The sequence below is a fragment of the Magallana gigas genome, chromosome 7, assembly GCF_963853765.1.
Source record: "Magallana gigas chromosome 7, xbMagGiga1.1, whole genome shotgun sequence".
Classification (NCBI taxonomy): Eukaryota; Metazoa; Mollusca; class Bivalvia; order Ostreida; family Ostreidae; genus Magallana; species Magallana gigas.
In genome coordinates, this window is record NC_088859.1 from 46,569,414 (window position 1) to 46,588,826 (window position 19,413).

Here is a 19,413-nt window from a genome sequence, read left to right on the forward strand (position 1 = left end):
CACACTAGTTTATATCCCAAAATTGTATTTACAATCGTTGATAATACCGTATGTCCGGTTTTTTCGCGGTAATCTATTTTCCCCCATTTTTCGCGATCATTTTGAATTCGCAAAGAATAAAACATGCAAAAATTATGTCATTTATCATGTACATGTACTAGTACCATAGAATAAACCTCGAAGTTCGCTTTGAGTAGAAACTCACTCTGTCACTCAGTCACGTGTGCACTGTAATTACGCTGTTCTACGACTTACCTTTAGAATAAATGTTATTGAGCGTAAACCTCTTAATTTACGTTTAATTGTTAGAAGATCGCATTGCAGCCATCCTATAGTGGTCTTTTCGGAGCATGTTACTTTTTTCCGCAGAATATTATTCTCTTCCCTTGGAACAATCTGGCTCAGCCTTCACCCACAGAGTGGTTTTGAGTAAATGGTGTGCAGTGACCCTGAACCAAGTCTATAGGTCAACGTCAAGATCATATCAAAATTATTTATTAAAAAAATATTTGCATGTTTTACTCATACTTATTATAAGGAGTGCCTGATAATAAACGCCGTGCAGTGACTTTCAACCAAATTTTAGATCAAAGGTTAGGGTCTTACAAGTACGATCTCTTTGAAATATGGTTTTATGCTACCTGGCTAAGAATAGTTATTATATAAATAGTGCCTGTTTGGGAGGGTAACAGTTGAAATTGACACCCCGAGAAAACCATTGTCAACCGACGCGAAGCGGAGGTTGACAATGGTTTTCGAGGGGTGTCAATTTCAACTGTTATCCTCCCAAACAGGCACTATTTATTTTGTTATACTGAATGTCTTTTTTAAAAATTTTAAGAAAATGTTACTGCTTTTATGTAGGAATAACGTGAATTCTACAGCGAACCGTACGCGCATAATTTTCGCGCATGTAACATTTTTTAATGTTACCCGTTGCCAAGTGCGTTGCTAACGCTGAGGGTAATAGTAAATATTATTAACTGCGTCTTAACCAATCAGATTTCAGTATTTAACATGAAAGTATAACAATACCAAATAGACCCTCTGCAGTGACCTAAATCCGATTAGTATCGAGTTTCAATGTAACACCAATATCAAGTTTCGATGGAAAAGATAAAGTTCACTACAGACCTCTGTGTAAAATCATTGTTCGGACTCTATTATTTCTTGTTTTGTCTTTATCTGCCATATACTACACCCGCAGAGTGGTTGATTGATAAAAGTTATGCAATGGCTTTGAATTAATTTAAAAAAGGTTCAAGGCAAAGTAAAGCTTCAACCTAACATCCACCACTTTTCCCCGGAAACGGACATTTTCATAAATTAAACACTTTTGGATGCAATCAAGCTCTCCTGGATGATAAAACTTTAACAGGAGATAAAACTTTAACAGGATAACGTCATATAATTGTTGTTAGATTATTTAAAATGTCATAACTTCACCTTTTTTAAAAACTGAGCACTGTATTTTGAAAATTTTTAAAATGTAGAATTGATATATTCTAAACCAAAAATCTAAATTATTGAAATACCAAAAGACATTTTATTTAAACAATATTTTATTATGTAAAAAATATTACATAATAGGATTGGGCAGCAGACAATTTGAGCCCTCTCCTTAATCAGTCAATTTGACAAACATTGATGGTACAATGTAACAATAGAATATAGTAGAGAAAAATAAAGGAAAAAATAAGTGGAATCAAAATGCTTGGTACCGGGTATTATTTATGTATAAAATGAAAAATAGTTGTAGAAAGCTAGCAGTTCAGCTGTTTGAGTGACACTGTGAATAATGCATTAAAACTTAAATCTTTTGGTAGCTAATATATAATCATGTACAATCTTAAATAAGGCAACATTTTCGTTATAAGGCAAACCACTGTCCCCATATAACAATAAGTCCAGAGAGATGAGGATATCTAAGTGTAAATTACTTACTGACTGTATAAAAACTTGCCTCTGTGCATCATAATGTGGACAGACAAAAAAATAATGATAAGCATTTTCAGATACATAACCACACATATCACAAATATAATTTTCACACCAAAAATGATTGAATAGGTCAGCATTTAAATTGCTTGCATTATTTCTTATCTGACAATGTATAATATTTGCTTTTCTGTTTCCAAAGTCATAAAGTTTGTTTGGCTTTCTAAAGAATATGTTTTTTATGGCTGTTTTGAATGAAGACTCAGTTGGTAAAATTCTAATGTGAAGAGGTAATTCATTCCACAATTTTATAGACGAAGATAGAAAACTGTTCATAAAGGCAGTTGTTTTTATCTGGGGTATAAAAAATTTAAAATACCAAAAGACATCAAGTCATATATCTATATTTGTTTTTACTCGAGTGCAAAAAAATACAAACAGGTGTTTCATTTATCTATTTGATCCATATATATTTCTCAGTGATATAACTCCAATAATCTGAGACGTCGATTGCGCGAGAACCCGATAGCATATCGGTGTTTCATTTATCTATTTGATCCATATATATTTCTCAGTGATATAACTCCAATAATCTGAAACGTCGATTGCGCGAGAACCCGATAGCATATCGAACACGTGGATAATCTAACGTGTAGATATGGTAATGCCTTGAGTGCTCAATCTTTCTATAAAGTTAATTACATTTGTCAGAAGTAAACCTTTACCTGGTATCCTAAATCAATCAACCTGGAGGAACACGAGTGCATTTCCATGTGTAAAATTATCCACAGTATCGCATATGATATGACATAAAATAGACATCTTTGATATACTGAATAAAATTATTTCGATAGTATATAAATTCGACTATTCAATTTTATTTTTAAATGGAAAAGGTGTTAAAATACAGAAAGAATCCATTCCAGTTTGATGCTTATTAGCTACAGATATATTTGGAAATCCCACATCTATTACCCTTTTCATTTTTAAACAAAAAATTACTAGCTGTAGGAATAAAGGCGACTATTTTCCCGCATGCAGTAATTCAACACTTCAAAAGTTTTCAGTGGTATAAATCAATCTTTGTGCACACGTCTGAGTGCTGGGGCTGCTTTAATAGTAAGTAATCGTCGTGAAATTAAATACAAGACCACGCAGGTATGTGGAAGTGATGATGCATGCCGTGACTCACGTGTTTCCGGATTGTCTTTGAGGACCGGATGGGTTTTGGCGCTTACTGTCAGACAATGTTATGTGATGGCTGCCAGAGAGCCAAACGAACATGAAGAAGAAGACGACACTGTGAATATAGTGCTCCATGAACCTGGTGCTGAACAGGAAAATGAAAGGCCATTATTGAGTGATGTCACGCCATTAGAAGGTTTGGATTTCTTAATGTTTTTGTAGCGCACTACTGCACATGAAGCATAGTCAAGACAATATACCGAGTGTTTGGATCCACCCAGTAAAATTTAAAATACGATAATATTTACTATAGTAGGTTAGTAGGCCCACGGGCACCTGAATTTTTATCAAACGGCCGCTCAATAAGCCAAATATATATTTTTTTTTACCTCCTTTTATATAAAATACACGTGTACATTGTATTTATATAGAGAAGTCATGAGGAGGTAGATTTTTTTTTTTAATTTGGCTTATTGAGCGACTGATTGATAAAAATTCAAGTGCCTGTGGTAGGTCTATGTGCTTGTAAATGGGGCCTTGATAATGTTTATCAGACAGTAGTTTCAGTCATGATTCTTGTCGTAATAAATGTTTAATGTTAAGGGGATTGATCCTGCAATCAAAAGTCTAAATGTTTTTAAAAAGTTTTTTCTCGAGTATGATATATTTTTTAAACTTCACACACAGCTTTACCAAAATTAAAGCAAAAATTGGAGGTCAATAAGCTTTTTTTAGCGCTACAGTGTATTTAACATGACCTTTTTGCCCTGAAAGTGCAACTAACACATATTGTGATAAATTGCTTTAATTTTCCTCTGTTTTCTTTTATTGGAGTGAACCATGACACACTATGAATTTGTTTGAAAATCATAGCTAAAAGTATTTGAAGTTTAAAGAGAAGAAATAAATTATGTTCTTGGCTACAATCAAACTTCATACTACTTTGCAAATTAGTTTACAAGTCAATCTTTCTCAGTGTCTTGAAAAATTGCTCTCCTAAGCATTTTAATGAGGATGCATCTAAATAACAATTTTAAGTCTCTTCAAAGAGTTGGTTTGAAGTTGTGCATGAAAGATGTAAGTTTGTATATCCCGCAACCAAAATCATTTCTACCATTTATACATGTTATATGCATGTTTATTCATTGTATCATAGGAATTTGCTCTTTCTCAGTATTAAAAAATGATTATCTTTTAACTTATTTGTACCTTAAAATAATTTGGTCTAGTGTTACAATTTTCCATCATATTTTATGTGTATTGAAATGGTAATAACATCTAAGGTCTTTTTATTGAATATGTTGTTCATAACAGACTCTGTGTCTGAATGGGAAAAGCTGTCTCCACAATATTATAAGACACATCATCTCCTGCTAGGAGGGATGTTAGGGTTTGTGAATTGAGGAAAGAGAGATAAATAAAGAGAAAAAGAATGGACCTAGGAATAACATAACACAAAATAAGTGAACATGCATGTGATGTTTAATTTTTAGATTTTCTTTAAAAGTTCTTAAATTCTTTCTATTAAATCAGTATTTGAAAAACACAAGTAGAATAGAAATGTCTATGATATCAAATTTAATCTGTATTTCTGTGGGTGTGGTTGTTTGGTTGTAGCATATGAAGTAATAAATCACTTGACAAAAAAAAAAAATGAAAATAAAATGCAAAGAGAAAATATGATACATGTAATTGTGAATATGTTTCACACAAGCTGATAAGACCCTCTTATGAAACTGGTTAAAAAAGTTTAGCAGGAGTGTTTTGCTTACAAATGTGAAGGTCTCCTAATAAAAAGCAGTATTTTCATTTTCATAAGTATATTCCCAAGATCAGAGAGAGAGAGAGAGAGAGAAAGAGAGAGAGGTTTTATCTATTTTGATCTTTTTAGTCATACGTTGGTTGGTGATTACCATTAATGTTATTTGACAGAGAATGTTGGGTCTGATTTAACACTGTTTCTAAGCCTTTATATTCTAGAAATATTTTTTTTCTGATTTGAAATCAGAATTTTGGAAACCTTTTTATTAATTTCTTTTGTTTTTAAAAGCTAAGCTTTTTTTGTTCATAAATATCAGATAAGAATTTTTACAATTTTTTTTCATCTTCTTAGATATACCATTTTTAGCAAATTAATGTAAAATATCTTTTGAGCACTCAGCAGGTTTAGAGAGTGGTAATTTAAGAGGGTAACACTCTAGAATTCACACGTACGTCTTGGAGTAAATTTATGTTTGTTAACTTCCTGGTCTGAATAAACTTACTCTAGTACATACTCTGTACTACAGAGTCTGTAGTGTAGCAAACTTAATATGTGACAGGATATGTAAATTGTTATCATAATTAGACATTTCTTACACATTTTTTATTGTTACATATTCAGGAAATTGAAGACATTGAACAAGCACATTTTTATCTTTTGTACATGCATGGATGAAAAACTCTACTGCAATATGCTGAATTTACAACACAAAGGGATATGAGAAACAGTTCTGTTTATTTGAACTAAATGAAAGTGCCTTCTAAGTTTTCATTTTGCTTTTTAAAAATCATAAATCTTTTTAATTGTGTTTTGTGAAGCAATTTTGGATAGAATATAATCTTCAGCAATGTCAGGGTTTTTTTTTAAAATAAGAAAATAAATTCATGTGGTTAAGTTTTTTAAGGGTTGATTTGACTGAACTCTTGCCTTGACTGTAACAAATCCAGGGTTCAAATTAGTGCCTGTTTGAGTACATTACTATAACACAGGCAGAAAATAGCCACCATGAAATTAAATATGTCAATAGCCCAGCCTTCAGACATTTTGTTGTTCTCCAAACAATAGTGATCACCTTTCCATGACAGATGGATTGAGCCCCTGTACTGGGTTGAAGTTCACACAGTGGATATATATAGAGCACTTCAGTGTGGAGTGGTTATTATAACTGAAGGTCTTACGTATTAAGGAGAGAGTGTTATTTGATGTGATTCATTTCATATATATGGAAAAATCAATGACAAATGATTTATCAAGTTTGTCACTCTTAAACAGTTTAATGTGTTAAATTGTGATGGATGGTTTGTTTCTTAGCAAGGTTACAGTTGGGTCAAGCAGTAAATCCCAGTCATTATTCATGAATGCATAGAGAATGAGAGCATGTGTTCTTGATTGTTTACGTAATGAATCGTCGTTTAGGATTCCGGGGACGATGTCAGACAGACTCAGGGGTGATTGTGAGGCTGAGGAAGAACCCCCGCCTCAGGAAGAGGGGGACAGCCCGAGTGGTGACCCTGCTTCTGAATGACAATGATCTGGATCTACAAGGAGACATTCGGAGTAAGCTTCCCAGTGTTCGGATCCGAAGGTACACGACGTCCAGGTCAATCAAAGACCGAAGGATAGACCTACAGAGGATCAACGAGGGGCGCTATGTCAGGCCGCGGCCTTTCTGGGAGAGGTACGAGGACCTTAAAAACAGGAACCGGATGTCTTTTAGAAATGTTGCCAAAGCAGTAAAGTAAGTCAACTATTATTGCACAATGACTTAATTTTGATAAATGCATGACACATGCTACCCATTCATAAAGATTGGTAGCTCTACATTATTATAGGTTGATCTTTTGTGACATGCCTCCTGTTACGAGGGTCTTTAATAGATTTATTTCGTGTGATTTGTTGTGTGTGATCTGATTACCTCGCATAATAACAGAACAGTATTGTGTTTTTTGAGTGACATTGCGTGTTATGGTTAGCTAATTTAGCCTTTCTATTCTATCTTGTAGAGTGTCAACATTGGAGAGAATAGAAATACAAGCAAGGGTTAGTATAGCAACATTTAAAGCATTTATATCTTGATCTAAGATATAGGAAAGTGCCAATCAATCAACTTTACTAAACAAAGATGTAGAAATGGCTATAAAAATGCACACATATAAGGGTGTATTTCAGAGAAAGTAATTGCTTTGAAATTATTATTTTTGTACCACATCGTGTCATGGATCAAGTCGAGCTGATAATATATGGCCACTGGCCATTCATAATTTATATGTTTCATTTTTGATCCAGTCAAGCTTGTATGATAATTAATCAGGCGGTAATTGCAGTTTTACACATGACAACACACCTATCACTTTTTATTAGTTGACAGAAGTGTACAGTAAAACTTCCTAAAGTGAGTTTTTCCTGTGTTCAAGTGTTATTTCTGCATTGCATGCTTCCTGAGTTTAATAAACACCCTGAAATTTTACCCTGATTGCTTCCAATGGTTTATTATTGTTCCTGTTTCACAAGTAACTCAATTTTTTAAAGATTTTTTAAGCATGTTTTTTTTTTTTTTTTTTTTTTTTTTTGCTTTTTGTGGGTTTTATTGTTTACATGACTTTATGAAAATGAAACAATCAAATAAAACTGGTTTTGATGAAAAATTATTTTAAGTTGAATTTAGATTATTTCAAAATATTGATATCAACATGTATTGTTTATAAAAGTTTAATAGGACTCGTAAAATACACAAGCATTCAGTTAGTTTAATTAGGAAAACTTAAAATGTTTCTTGTTTATTGTCATAAAAGAAATGGCACAAATGGAAAATGAAGTTCAAGGACATTCGTCAGTCACTGACCGTGTTCCATGGGACCCTGAGAGGGATAGAGGGTAAGGTCACAAACACAGCATGTCCATCACTGGAAATATGGTCCTCAATTAAGGGACAATAACATGTTTCTTGTTATTTTATTTTTTAAGACGCCTTCTTTTAAAGGCAATGGGGTTGGAGATTTTAATTTGCATTATGAAAATCTGATATACTAGTACAATGATTTTACCATACAAACTATGCGAAATTAAATATTAAACTATAAATAATATATTTTAAAATTTTTTCCAGTATTTACTATTTGAAGGTTACAATGGCACTGTAAAACACTCAGTCATTTTGTCGTGTATTCTTGTTGCAGGTCGATATGGAATGGCAATAATGACTTACTTCCGATTTGTGAAGTGGCTGATGTTCTTAAATTTCTACATCATGCTGATCACATTTGCAATCTTGGTGATTCCTTTTGCTGCGCTGAGTCCCTCAAAGTTTGATGATATTCTGGGTAACAAGTCGTTGCCTGCGGCGGCCAATGTATCGAGTGAGGTCTACAATATGACCCTACAGGCTGTGAACTGTACCCAGCAGTACATCAGACACACGGACCAAGTCCACGGATCCGTACACACCGGTGCTACACTGTTTGTCGATCTCATTCAGGGGACGGTAAGCACCCGAACAGCCCAATTCTCTGGCTCTTGTCTAATATGCATCTGTCATAGATATCCATTTACAATGATACTTATTATAACACAGATGTAGAGCAAAGTTAACAATGGATTGTGACTGATGGTGGGGAAAAAATAAAAAGTTGGAAAAATTAGTTTTATTTGAGAAATTGAACCTAATTACATGATAAGCAGAACAGTTCCTTAAATTTGAAAAAATTAAGTGTTCCCTTAACGAGGCCGAGTACAGAACAAGTACGCACGCTTTCGCGCAGCGTTTCATTTGTATTGTGACGTCATCTTTTTGCTTGGTTGACGCCATGGCGTGATAGTTTCAACTGCAGATATTCAGCGAAATTTGTTGAAAATGGCTCGTTTAATGCGTAAAATTAATGTTATATTGTGAAATAAACATAACTGTCTCGAAGTATAAGCTCGGGTCGAAAACGTGAAGAGGGTTCAGCAGGTCAACCCTCTGTCACGTTTTCTTAACCCGCCTAAATATAGCTTAATTCATATATTTCAAGACAGTAACCATGTATTTTATATCAATGACCCTTAATATGTGATGTTATATATTTTTTTATTACTTAAATATGTCTGAATGCTTTACTAATACTATATAGATCACCTTTTCCGCCTCTGTCAAATAAAAAATAGCCATTATCTGACAAATCTGGGAAATTGGGCATACAAAAATCAACTTTGATAAGACCCCTGGAACAAACCAGGAGATAAAAGGTTTTTTTTATTTGACCATTTGATGCCTTTTAGCAATAACTTTAATAGATAGAACAGAAAAAGAAATCCCTAGGGCAGAAGTTTAAAAAAATGTGCAAAATTGATACATTTCAAGCGAAATCCCATAGGGTCCTATGTTAAAGATTAACAAAATTTGAGATGACCCCCTAAACAAACGGTGTGGTAAATGTCTTATTTTTTAATCTTAAAATAATAATTATTTCAGTAGAAATTCATGTAAAAAATTTCATTAAAAAATCTAGGGCAGAACTAATTAGACCCGGCCTCGTTAAATATAAAACTGTATATCCTAGAAAAACTCAAGTCAATTGATTTGTTAGAAATTTTGATGAAATATTTTCCAAACTTATATTGCGAGATTTAGTTCCATTGTGAAGCATTTCATTGATCTGACTCTGTTGTAGAATGTAAAGGTTCAACACTGTAATACTGTTGTTTATTTGATCCAGGGATACATGGAGAGATCTATGTTGTTTTATGGTGCTTACAACAATAGAACGTATGAAGAGGATGGTCACCAAACGGTGTACAACATCGGAGTGGCCTATCTCATCAGTGTCTTCAGTAGCTTTCTTCTGAGCTTCATCCTTATCATCAAGAAGTAAGGCTCCATTTCAATACATATTTACATTCATTGTATATTTTTTTCCCTCTATTTGTTATAAAATCTGTATTCTTGCTACTACTGAAAATAAATGCAAGTTAACGCACAGTTCAATTTAAGTCTGAAATGCAAAGTTTTTGATGATGAATTTTAAACCACACCAGAACTGTAGATGTGCTTGACGTAGTAAGCCTTTATAAATATTATTCCTGAATTAAGTTATACAGAATAAAAATGCAAGATTTTTTAATTTTTCAGTTCTGCTAAGAATATGAAAGCTTCTCATGGTGTAGAGAAGTCAGTGGCTCAGTTTACCAACAAGGTGTTTGGGGGTTGGGACTACTGTATCAAGGAGAGCCGGGCAGCTAATCACAAAAAGAAGGTCATTGGGGGAGCTCTGGCTGTAAGTTAAGGTCCCTTGGTTATGTCAAGCTACTCGTCTAATTGGATTTATTTTGAATTGTTACAATTGCTGTTTTGAAATTTTGGATTTGAAAGTCTAAACAGACAATTACATGTACCTACATTTGTATCTGTATTTTATGTTGTTTTTTTTTAATATTTGTAATGATTAAATGTAAAGTTTATGAAAGCCTACAAAAAGAAAGAAAAATGATTTTTAAAATACTTAAGCCTGTAAATGGTGTAGCAGTATTTCTAAATACCCTTTTCAAATGACATCTGATGGATCAATCACTTTTTGAACAAGAGTTGTACCAGTAAATGGTTGACCGGACTTTGTTACAGGCTGACCTCGCTGAACAAGAGCGGAGTAAGCGCCTGGGTCTGAGGACATGGGTGGACTGGCTGGAGGTCTGGGGGATGAGGATCGTCATCAACACCCTGGTCTTTATTCTGTTGTGTGGGTCTCTTGCTCTGATAGGTCTCACCACCTCTAAGATGATAGATGTAAGTGTCACCAAATACAGTGGGGAGCTTTGTGTGTAGAAGGTGTCAGTACAGCACCATCTCTGTGTCAGCTGTTTTAAGCTTAGACCAGGTCCTGAAAGTACATTAATTTTGTGTATTTTGGTTTTTTGCAGGAAAGCAATGGGACCAAGAGTAGTGCCGGCTACACACTCTTCTACCAGTTTGTACCACACCTAACCATCACTTTAATTAATCTGGTTGTGCCTCGAGTCTTTCAGAAGCTTGTGTTTTTTGAGGAGTACAAACATGAAACGCAAATAAAAATCACACTCTTCAGGTAATATTTACAAATTTCTTGATGTTCTTGTAAATGAATTGATACGCTATTTATCTCATCATTGGCAATGTTTATGTATACTCTATTCTCATCATATCAGTGGTACCATTATGTTGTGTTACTTGTTCACGTACTGAAAAAATTAGTAGGATAGTCTTGTAGTAATCTTTTGTCCCTGAAATATGAGATGTTGAATTTAATGTTATTTAGTTGTCAAAAAACTTAAAATAAAGAAAAAAAATCATCTTAAAAACACATGTAGTTGTTAATGTCTTCAAAAGTTAAAGTTGATAATAAAAGACACCAGTATACATGCATGTATATTCCTGGCACTTAAAATGGCCTTTATAAAGCTGTCAAGTACATCATCCTTGGCTGTTACTGGATGTTAGAGAGAAGAATTGTTCCTTTTTGCATAATGTTGTTCTGCTGTGCATGCAATACTGAGGAATGGCATTCACATACCAGTGTTTAAATCACCATGCATTTAAAAATCACAGATAGCATTGCACATGCAGCATCATATTACATCGAAATCCATCCAACACCAGCATATCTGATTATCTGTCCAATGGAAGCATTCATGCATGACCTTGACTAGGATTATATGTCCATCCTTTGCCCTTAGCTATGAACATTTAGTAATGTGTTGATGTTTAAGAGTCAGTGTCATTTGCTATGATATATTACCTGTATTATCTATTTTCTGAGAAGAAATACTGTTCTTTATTTTTAGATTCCTTGTTAATATGATACACTATTGGGTAATTACATGTAGTATGATATAGTATAGTATTCTTTGTCATATCTGAACAGGTATGTAAAGATTAAATGCATGATTTTGTTGATATCTTTAGGAGTATACTTTTGCGACTAGCCTCTCCAGTTGCATTGATGGTCATGTTGTATGATAAGTTACTGTTGGAAGATGATGAAGAAACAAAAATCTGTGGGAATTTGAGGTGGACTGCTGATGATGACCCCAGCTCTGTCAGGGTAAACCCCAAATATTATATCTTACTGTAGAATCCTAATAAAATGTAAGGACTAAGGAATAAATATCTGCCTAAAATTGCATGGAGGTCTTTTTGCTGATTCTAATACAGTGTATCTCATTTTATTGCTTTTTATGTTGTATATTACGTGGAATAATTTATAAAAATTTTTTAGCACTTTTGATTTACAATGTTGTCGCAATTTGATACAGCATAAAGAATTGCATAATTTAGGACACTGATAAAATAAAGAGTTTTCAGTACTGCATAAAACCTTATGAACCCCTGTATAATTATTAAACTCACTTGTCTGGAGAATGTGTCTGATTATCTTAATTTTTCCTGTGTTTCCAGTGCTGGGAGACCTACGTAGGGCAGCAGGTCTATAAGCTTCTGCTGATAGATATAGTGGTTGGTATACTGGTGGTCCTACTGTGGCACACCCCAAGAAGGTAAGCCTGCTAACATTGATAGGATTCCATCGTACTCTGTAGAATTTGGCAAAAAATGACTTTGTAAGAAATTAATTAAGGCTGCAAATGGCCCATAAAATTAAATTCTAAATTTAACTTTTTAATCTGGGTTACTTTGCAAAGAAATCTTTTATACATACTTAAGTTGTTTAAAATGAATCTTCACGACACATAGACATCTAATGTTAAAATAATAAGAAGAATCTTGATACAGTAGCACTGAATTTCTTATTTGTAATATTTCTTTCATTATATATTTCAGATATATAAACACAAAATACCGGGATCGGTTTAAACTTGTGAGATTGGTTGGACCCCAAGAGTTTGACTTAGCAAAGAGTGTTGTTGATATTATTTATGCACAGAATCTGTGTTGGTAAGTGTCAATACATGCCAGAGTTGTTGTGGCAATGCATTCATTCTTGTTATTTTCAATTTTGGAGTAATGCTCCGTGATAAAATGGTTTTGGTTTTGATAGTAATACACTGTAATTCATTTCCTCTGTTTTTTCAGGTTCGGTCTCCTGTTTTGTCCCTTGATTCCTGCTATAACGCTTCTTCACAATATCATAGTCTTCTTTGTAAAAAAGGTACGCACATTTTGTTTGCCTCATCACAGCTGTTTGTCTTAATTCCTCCAAGACCATCAATACAGGTACAATGTCTATTATTTAGAGTTTTCTTTTTTGCCACAGGTTGACCTCTTTAAAAACTGTCGTCCAGAATCCAGGCCATATAAAACCTCCAAGTCCACTTCTCTGTTTATGAAGGTGTTGTTGCTATCCTTTATGCTGGCAGTTGTTCCTGCTGGATACATTGTAGGAAAGTAGGTTATTAAATGGCACTTGAATGGCAATGGTGAAACTCTTTTAATCCATACTGTATCATAATGATGATGTGCTCATAGCTTCATTTCTGATACCTAATGTAGCAGCTCATTTTATTGGTTATAAAATTCGGTGATTTCAAGAGGTTAGGTTTAATTTGATGACGGTATTAACTTTTGTAATTAGCCAACATAAGCAACCACCAAAAATATTTACTTGCTGTATGTAACAATAATATTCTTAATTAATGTTATCATTGCAGAATTCAGCCGAGCCAGAGTTGTGGCCCTTTCCGTATGTATGGTGACCACTCCTACAGAATGTACCACAGCTTGGTGAACTATGTCTACTCCTGGAACAAGGCTCCCCAGGCTGTCTTCTTCTTCATCGGCACCGGCATCTTCGTGGTTCCACTCCTTATTTTATTGTTGTGAGTAACGGTTATTGTTTGCATTAGCCTTACAGATTGATAATTTTTGTGGAACAAATTAAACCAAATGACTGAATTTCTATTTATATTTTTTAAAACCTGTATAATTTCAAGCAATGCATTTTTCTACCTCAGAGAAAAAAAATGTATCTTGAGTGTTTGTTAATCGTTTTAGCTTAAATTGCAGGTTACTGATGTACTATTACTGGGTCATAGGACGTGGGTATGCCACTAAAGAGGAGTTTGCGCTAGAGGACTTGAAAATGGTAAATTCTGAATAGATAATTAATTTTACAGATGAAAATTGAAGATGTCAACAAATAGTGGACCATTGTTCAAATGGACTGACATTTGAATAATAATGCAATATTTGAATAACAAAAGTGAAAATACTAACATTGATAACTGATTGGAAATGGCAAAAACTTCTTTGATGCCCAAGCATTGTATTTATATTAATATATATGTATTGATAAGATGCTCAACTTTATTATCCCCTCGCGCAACTTGTTGCGAGGGGTATATAGCATCGCTGCTGTGCGTGTGTGTGTGTATGTATGTGTGTGTGTGTGTGTGTCCATTCCCAGCTGCTCTTTAGCAAAATTCCAAGAAAACCTAATAAATATTCATCAAACTTTGTACACTTCTTTTGCATGGTAGAAGGACAATCCCTATTGATTTTCAAGTCAATTGATTCATACTTTTTAGCTCACCGAGACGAAGTCAAGGAGAGCTTATGCTATACCCTCGGCGTCGGCGGTGGCGTCGGCGTCGGCGTCGGCGTCCGGACCTGGTTAAAGTTTTTGTTGCAGGTCCTGTATCTAAGCTATTACTTGTCCTATCTTCACCAAACTTGCATGGATGATGCATCTGGACCTACCTATGGACTTGAAAGACTTGGATGCTGAATCTGGGTCCTAAATTTCAGATGCTGGAGGAGGTTAAGGTTGTTGGACCAGGTTAAAGTTTTTGTTGCAGGTGCCCTTTGATAGCAGTATCTTAGTTACTGCTGGTCTGTACTTCACCAAACTTGCATGGATGGTGTGCCTTATGATACTGATGCACCAGACAGGCTTGAGTGCTGAATCTGAGCTATAGGTTTCGGATGCTGGAGGAGGTTAAGGTTTTTGGAGCAGGTTAAAGTTTTTGTTGCGGGTACCCATTGATAGCAATATCTAACTTACTACTGGTCATAACTTCACCAAACTTGTATGGATGATGCGTCTTATGATACTGATGCACCTGACAAGCTTGAATGCTGAATCTGAGCAATAGGTTTCGGATGCTGGAAGAGGTTAAGGTTTTTAGAGCTGGTTAAAGTTTTTGTTGCAGGTGCCCTCTGATGATTAATCTTAGTTACTACTGGTCCTAACTTCACCAAACTTGTATGGATGGTGTGTCTTATGATACTGATGCACCTGACAAGCTTGAATGCTGAATCTGAGCAATAGGTTTCGGATGCTGGAAGAGGTTAAAGTTTTTAGAGCTGGTTAAAGTTTTGTTGCAGGTGCCCTCTGATGATTATATCTTAGTTACTACTGGACCTAACTTCACCAAACTTGTATGGATGGTGCGTCTTATGATACTGATGCACCTGACAAGCTTGAATGCTGAATCTGAGCAATAGGTTTCGGATGCTGGAGGAGGTTAAGGTTTTAAGAGCTGGTTAGATAAAGTTTTTGAAACAGGTGCCCTCTGATGATGATATCTTAGTTATTACTTGTCCTTACTTCACCAGACTTCCATGGATGGTGTGTCTTATGATACTGATGCACTTGACAGGCTTGAATGCATAGTCTGGTTTCGGATGCTGGATAAAGTTAAGTTTTTAGGAACAGGTCACATGTTTAATAGATGAAAGTACTATTTCAAACTTGCATAGTTGATTTAACTGTGATATGAATGAATCGCAGAGGTAGCTTCAGATGCAGAGCTTGATCTCCATTATCAAGGATGCTAAAAAATAAATCTTAGTTATTACTGGTCCTAACTTCACCAAACTTGAATGGATGGTGTGTCTTATGATACAGATGCACCTGACAGGCATGGATGCTGAATCTGAGCCATAGGTTGCGGATGCTGGAGGAAGTTAAGGTTTTAATTGCTAGTGCCCTCTGATGATGATATCTTAGTTATTACTGGTCCAAACTTCACCAAAATTGCATGGATGATGCGTCTTATGATACAAATGCACCTGATGGGCTTGAATGCTGAATCTGAGCCATAGGTTTCGGATGCTGGATGAGGTTTAGTTTTTTGGAACAGGTCACATGTTTTATAGATGATAGCTTGCATAGTTGATTTAACTTTATTATAAATTAAATGCAGAGGTTGCTTCAGAAGCAGAGCCTGATCTCCATTATCAAGGATGCTAAAGAAATCTCCTACCTCACTCAAACCAGCTCGATAGATAGATGTGTTTGTTGATAAATGATATAACATGATTCCTATGATAAAGTATTGTATGATATGAAACAATATTGTTTGATATGATACAATATGATATCATATGTTATATTATAAAAAGTTATACGATACGATATGATATTGTATCAATTTTTTTGATATTTTATGATATGATTATGTATCATGATATTGTTATGTATAGTATTGTATATTATGATACAATATTGTATAATATTATATTGTATTTTTAATTTATTATTTTATCACATGATACAATTACATAAGATATTGCAAAATATTATATTGTATCCTATGATACAATATTGTATATTCTATAATATTGTATCATACAATATTGTATAATATGATATTGGTTTCAGTAATATAGAATTATATCACATGAAATTGTATTATATGATATTGTAATATTATATAATATTGTATCATACGATATTGTATGATATGATATTGGTTTATATGATATATTATCATATCACATGAAATTGTATTATATGATATTGTAATATATTTTATTGTGTCATATGATGCAATATGTATAATATAATAATGTATTTTATAATATTTTACCATATCACATAATATTGTATCATTTGATAAGATACAATGTTGGAATCAAATTATATTGTATTATATGATATAATATCATATAATGTATCAAATATGTTTCAGTGTCATTCAATACAATATCATTCTATATTATACAATATAATATCATGTTTCAGTGTTATGATGTATTATGTAACATGATATTGTAATATGATACTATATTGTATTATATTTTATGATATTGTATTATGTGATCAAATACAATAAGGTATAACACAATACAATGTCATATCATACGTTACAATATCAAATCTCATTATTGTTTATTACGGTATTTTATTTATTATATGATATATATTATATTAGAAATATGACATGATGCAATATTTAATTTTATATCATTGTATTGATTAACATATGAACATATGATTATCATAAAAAAATTTATCAGATGATATACGATATTTTGTCAAAACAGAATCCATGAATATCCAAGATCATAAACTTATGATTTTCATATAAAATGATAAAGGTGGTCTTATGAAGGTGATGTCTCATAAGGGTGATGCTCCGTCTCGGTGAGCTTAGTAATCTATGATTACCTATGTTTAAATTATCGTAAAACAGCGAAGTTAAAACATGAATTTTATGTACGACTTGACAATAGACATTTCCCGTATTTTTATGTTCGACTTTAAGTAAATCCCTACCGTATGCAGTTCAAATCAACAACTTGATATTTTTAGGATTTTAATCTAGACTAGTAAAGGTAAAAAAAACAAACGTTTTGTAGTATTGGAGGGTTAGAATATTGCCCATAGGTAAAAGTTGAAGTGGGCAAGAAATTAAAGTCATCCGGTTAACATTGAAACAAGCAGTCGACTTTCATACAAATTTTCCCGTATTACTTACAATAGAACTAGTCCAAAATTCAGAGGAGACTTTGACAGATATTGTACATTTATCACACAAAAATTGTTTCATATTAATAATAGCTGCATACATGTATCTACTATGGGTTGACATACCACAAGCAATAGAATTGTCCATCAGAGCAGACTACAGATCGCTAGATCTTCAGCTACATTTCATGATATATACGGACCGTTAATGTATGCTTCTATAAAAATGAATGTCACTTAATGAATCAAAATTATTTAACTTTAAAGCATATGTGTACATGTGTTGGGTTTCTGCTAGAAACTGTGCAACCACGTACATGTAACCCAATTCAGTATTGTTTATTTCATTAGTAATTGTTTAAGTGCAAATTGACTGACGCAAATAAAACACGTTACAGATGTACCCCATTTTAATAAGTTTTGTGACACAACCCCGTAGAAATACAGCATTATTTTAATTCCTAGCTAATGTCATAAAAAAATATTAAAATTTCACTGCTTTGTGGAAGTAAGGGGTCTGGGTTTTTTCTTCATTGTTTTGTATTGTTTTTTGCAGGAGAAAATGGACACAAAGTTTCTTCTTAAACAAATTAACAAGGAAAAGGAGGAATTATTACGGAAGGACAGTGATTGTTAATTGTTGGTAAAAATCGCAGAGTTTAAAAGAATCTGAAAATAATGAGTACGAGTGATTATTTGAATTAATGTGCCTTTGGGTAAAAGAGGATCCTTTTTTTCTAGTTTGCTATAAATGCTATGGAATCAAAATTGCTTATGTGAAAGCTTTTTATCCATAAACTTGGTGAATGTAAGAATTTTCAATTCGAATCAAAAAGAAATATCTGTATTTTTCACAGTTAATATAATTTTGTTGATTCGAAGTGAAGTGTGTCTTGAAATCTTTTTGATGCATTCTTGTACATCCATTTTTTATCTCTACGATGTACAACAGTTGTATTATTGTATTTCATTTATTATACTTGTCAAAATGAAGGCCCGTTACCAAAATCTCAGCTTTTTTCTTTGCTGTGATTCAGAGATTCAGTGACCATTAAATGAGGATTGAATTGATTCTTTCTAATGTATTTTATGCAATTTTTTATGTTAGTGTGTTCAGTGAAATTTTGATGGCCATTGTTTGCATGATTACTCTTATTTAAATTTGAATAATTACAAATAGAGAATTAATCTTTCAACTGCACACAATGTCCTGTGGGAATTACAGATATATATATATATTTTTTATGGGGTGGGAGGGGGGTTTAGCTGACCCACTGCCAAATGTTTGACTAGGAAAATAATTCTTCTAGCCCATTAGTTTTGACCCTAATGAGATGATTAAAGGTGGAATGTTTGCTGTTGTGAATTTTTTAATATTACTAGTACATGTAATTTTGAGATTACATAGTTATTGCATTATTCTTTTTTCTAGTATCTAGTAGTGTTAATTGTTGGTTTCTTTGCACATGATTTCTGATTTCCAGACATTCTAATATTTTATTGCCTGTTATTGCCCTTAGGTAGTTTTATTGTTCAATAGTTTCTTAGTTTGATCTAGTCACCGTTTCTATGGCTTGGGCCTTATGAGATTACTTCCGCTGTAGTAGTACCATTTTTATTAACATGTTAGCAAGGACAATCTTTCCTGCCAAAAAAAGGATAACTGGAGTGGGTTGTATGTAAGAATGATGTCTTGTCTCCTCTAGATGAAGTCTCTTAAGTCATACACTTAATAAATTTATATTTTAGTGAAGAATATTGTAAAAATGATTATTAAATCCTCTGGAGATTGCGTCTCACAGCCTCTTTAAAATAAAAAAATGTCATAATCCATATATACAGCATAATAAACAAAGAGAATATTTTTATAAT

General features: G+C 33.4%; 1 protein-coding gene across 1 annotated transcript; it reads left to right on the forward strand.

Annotated features, from left to right (window-relative positions):
- Positions 1-3,119: 3,119 nt before the first annotated feature.
- On the forward strand, positions 3,120-19,186 carry LOC105345958 (transmembrane channel-like protein 7). Its single transcript, XM_011454366.4, has 17 exons — positions 3,120-3,319; positions 6,302-6,623; positions 6,889-6,925; positions 7,678-7,759; positions 8,062-8,366; positions 9,580-9,731; positions 9,993-10,137; positions 10,482-10,643; positions 10,778-10,941; positions 11,799-11,937; positions 12,291-12,388; positions 12,672-12,785; positions 12,924-12,999; positions 13,105-13,235; positions 13,499-13,666; positions 13,854-13,932; positions 18,098-19,186. Exons 1-17 carry the CDS (start codon positions 3,196-3,198, stop codon positions 18,176-18,178), a joined length of 2,379 nt encoding a protein of 792 aa, XP_011452668.3. The 5' UTR covers positions 3,120-3,195; the 3' UTR covers positions 18,179-19,186.
- The last annotated feature ends 227 nt before the right edge of the window (positions 19,187-19,413 follow it).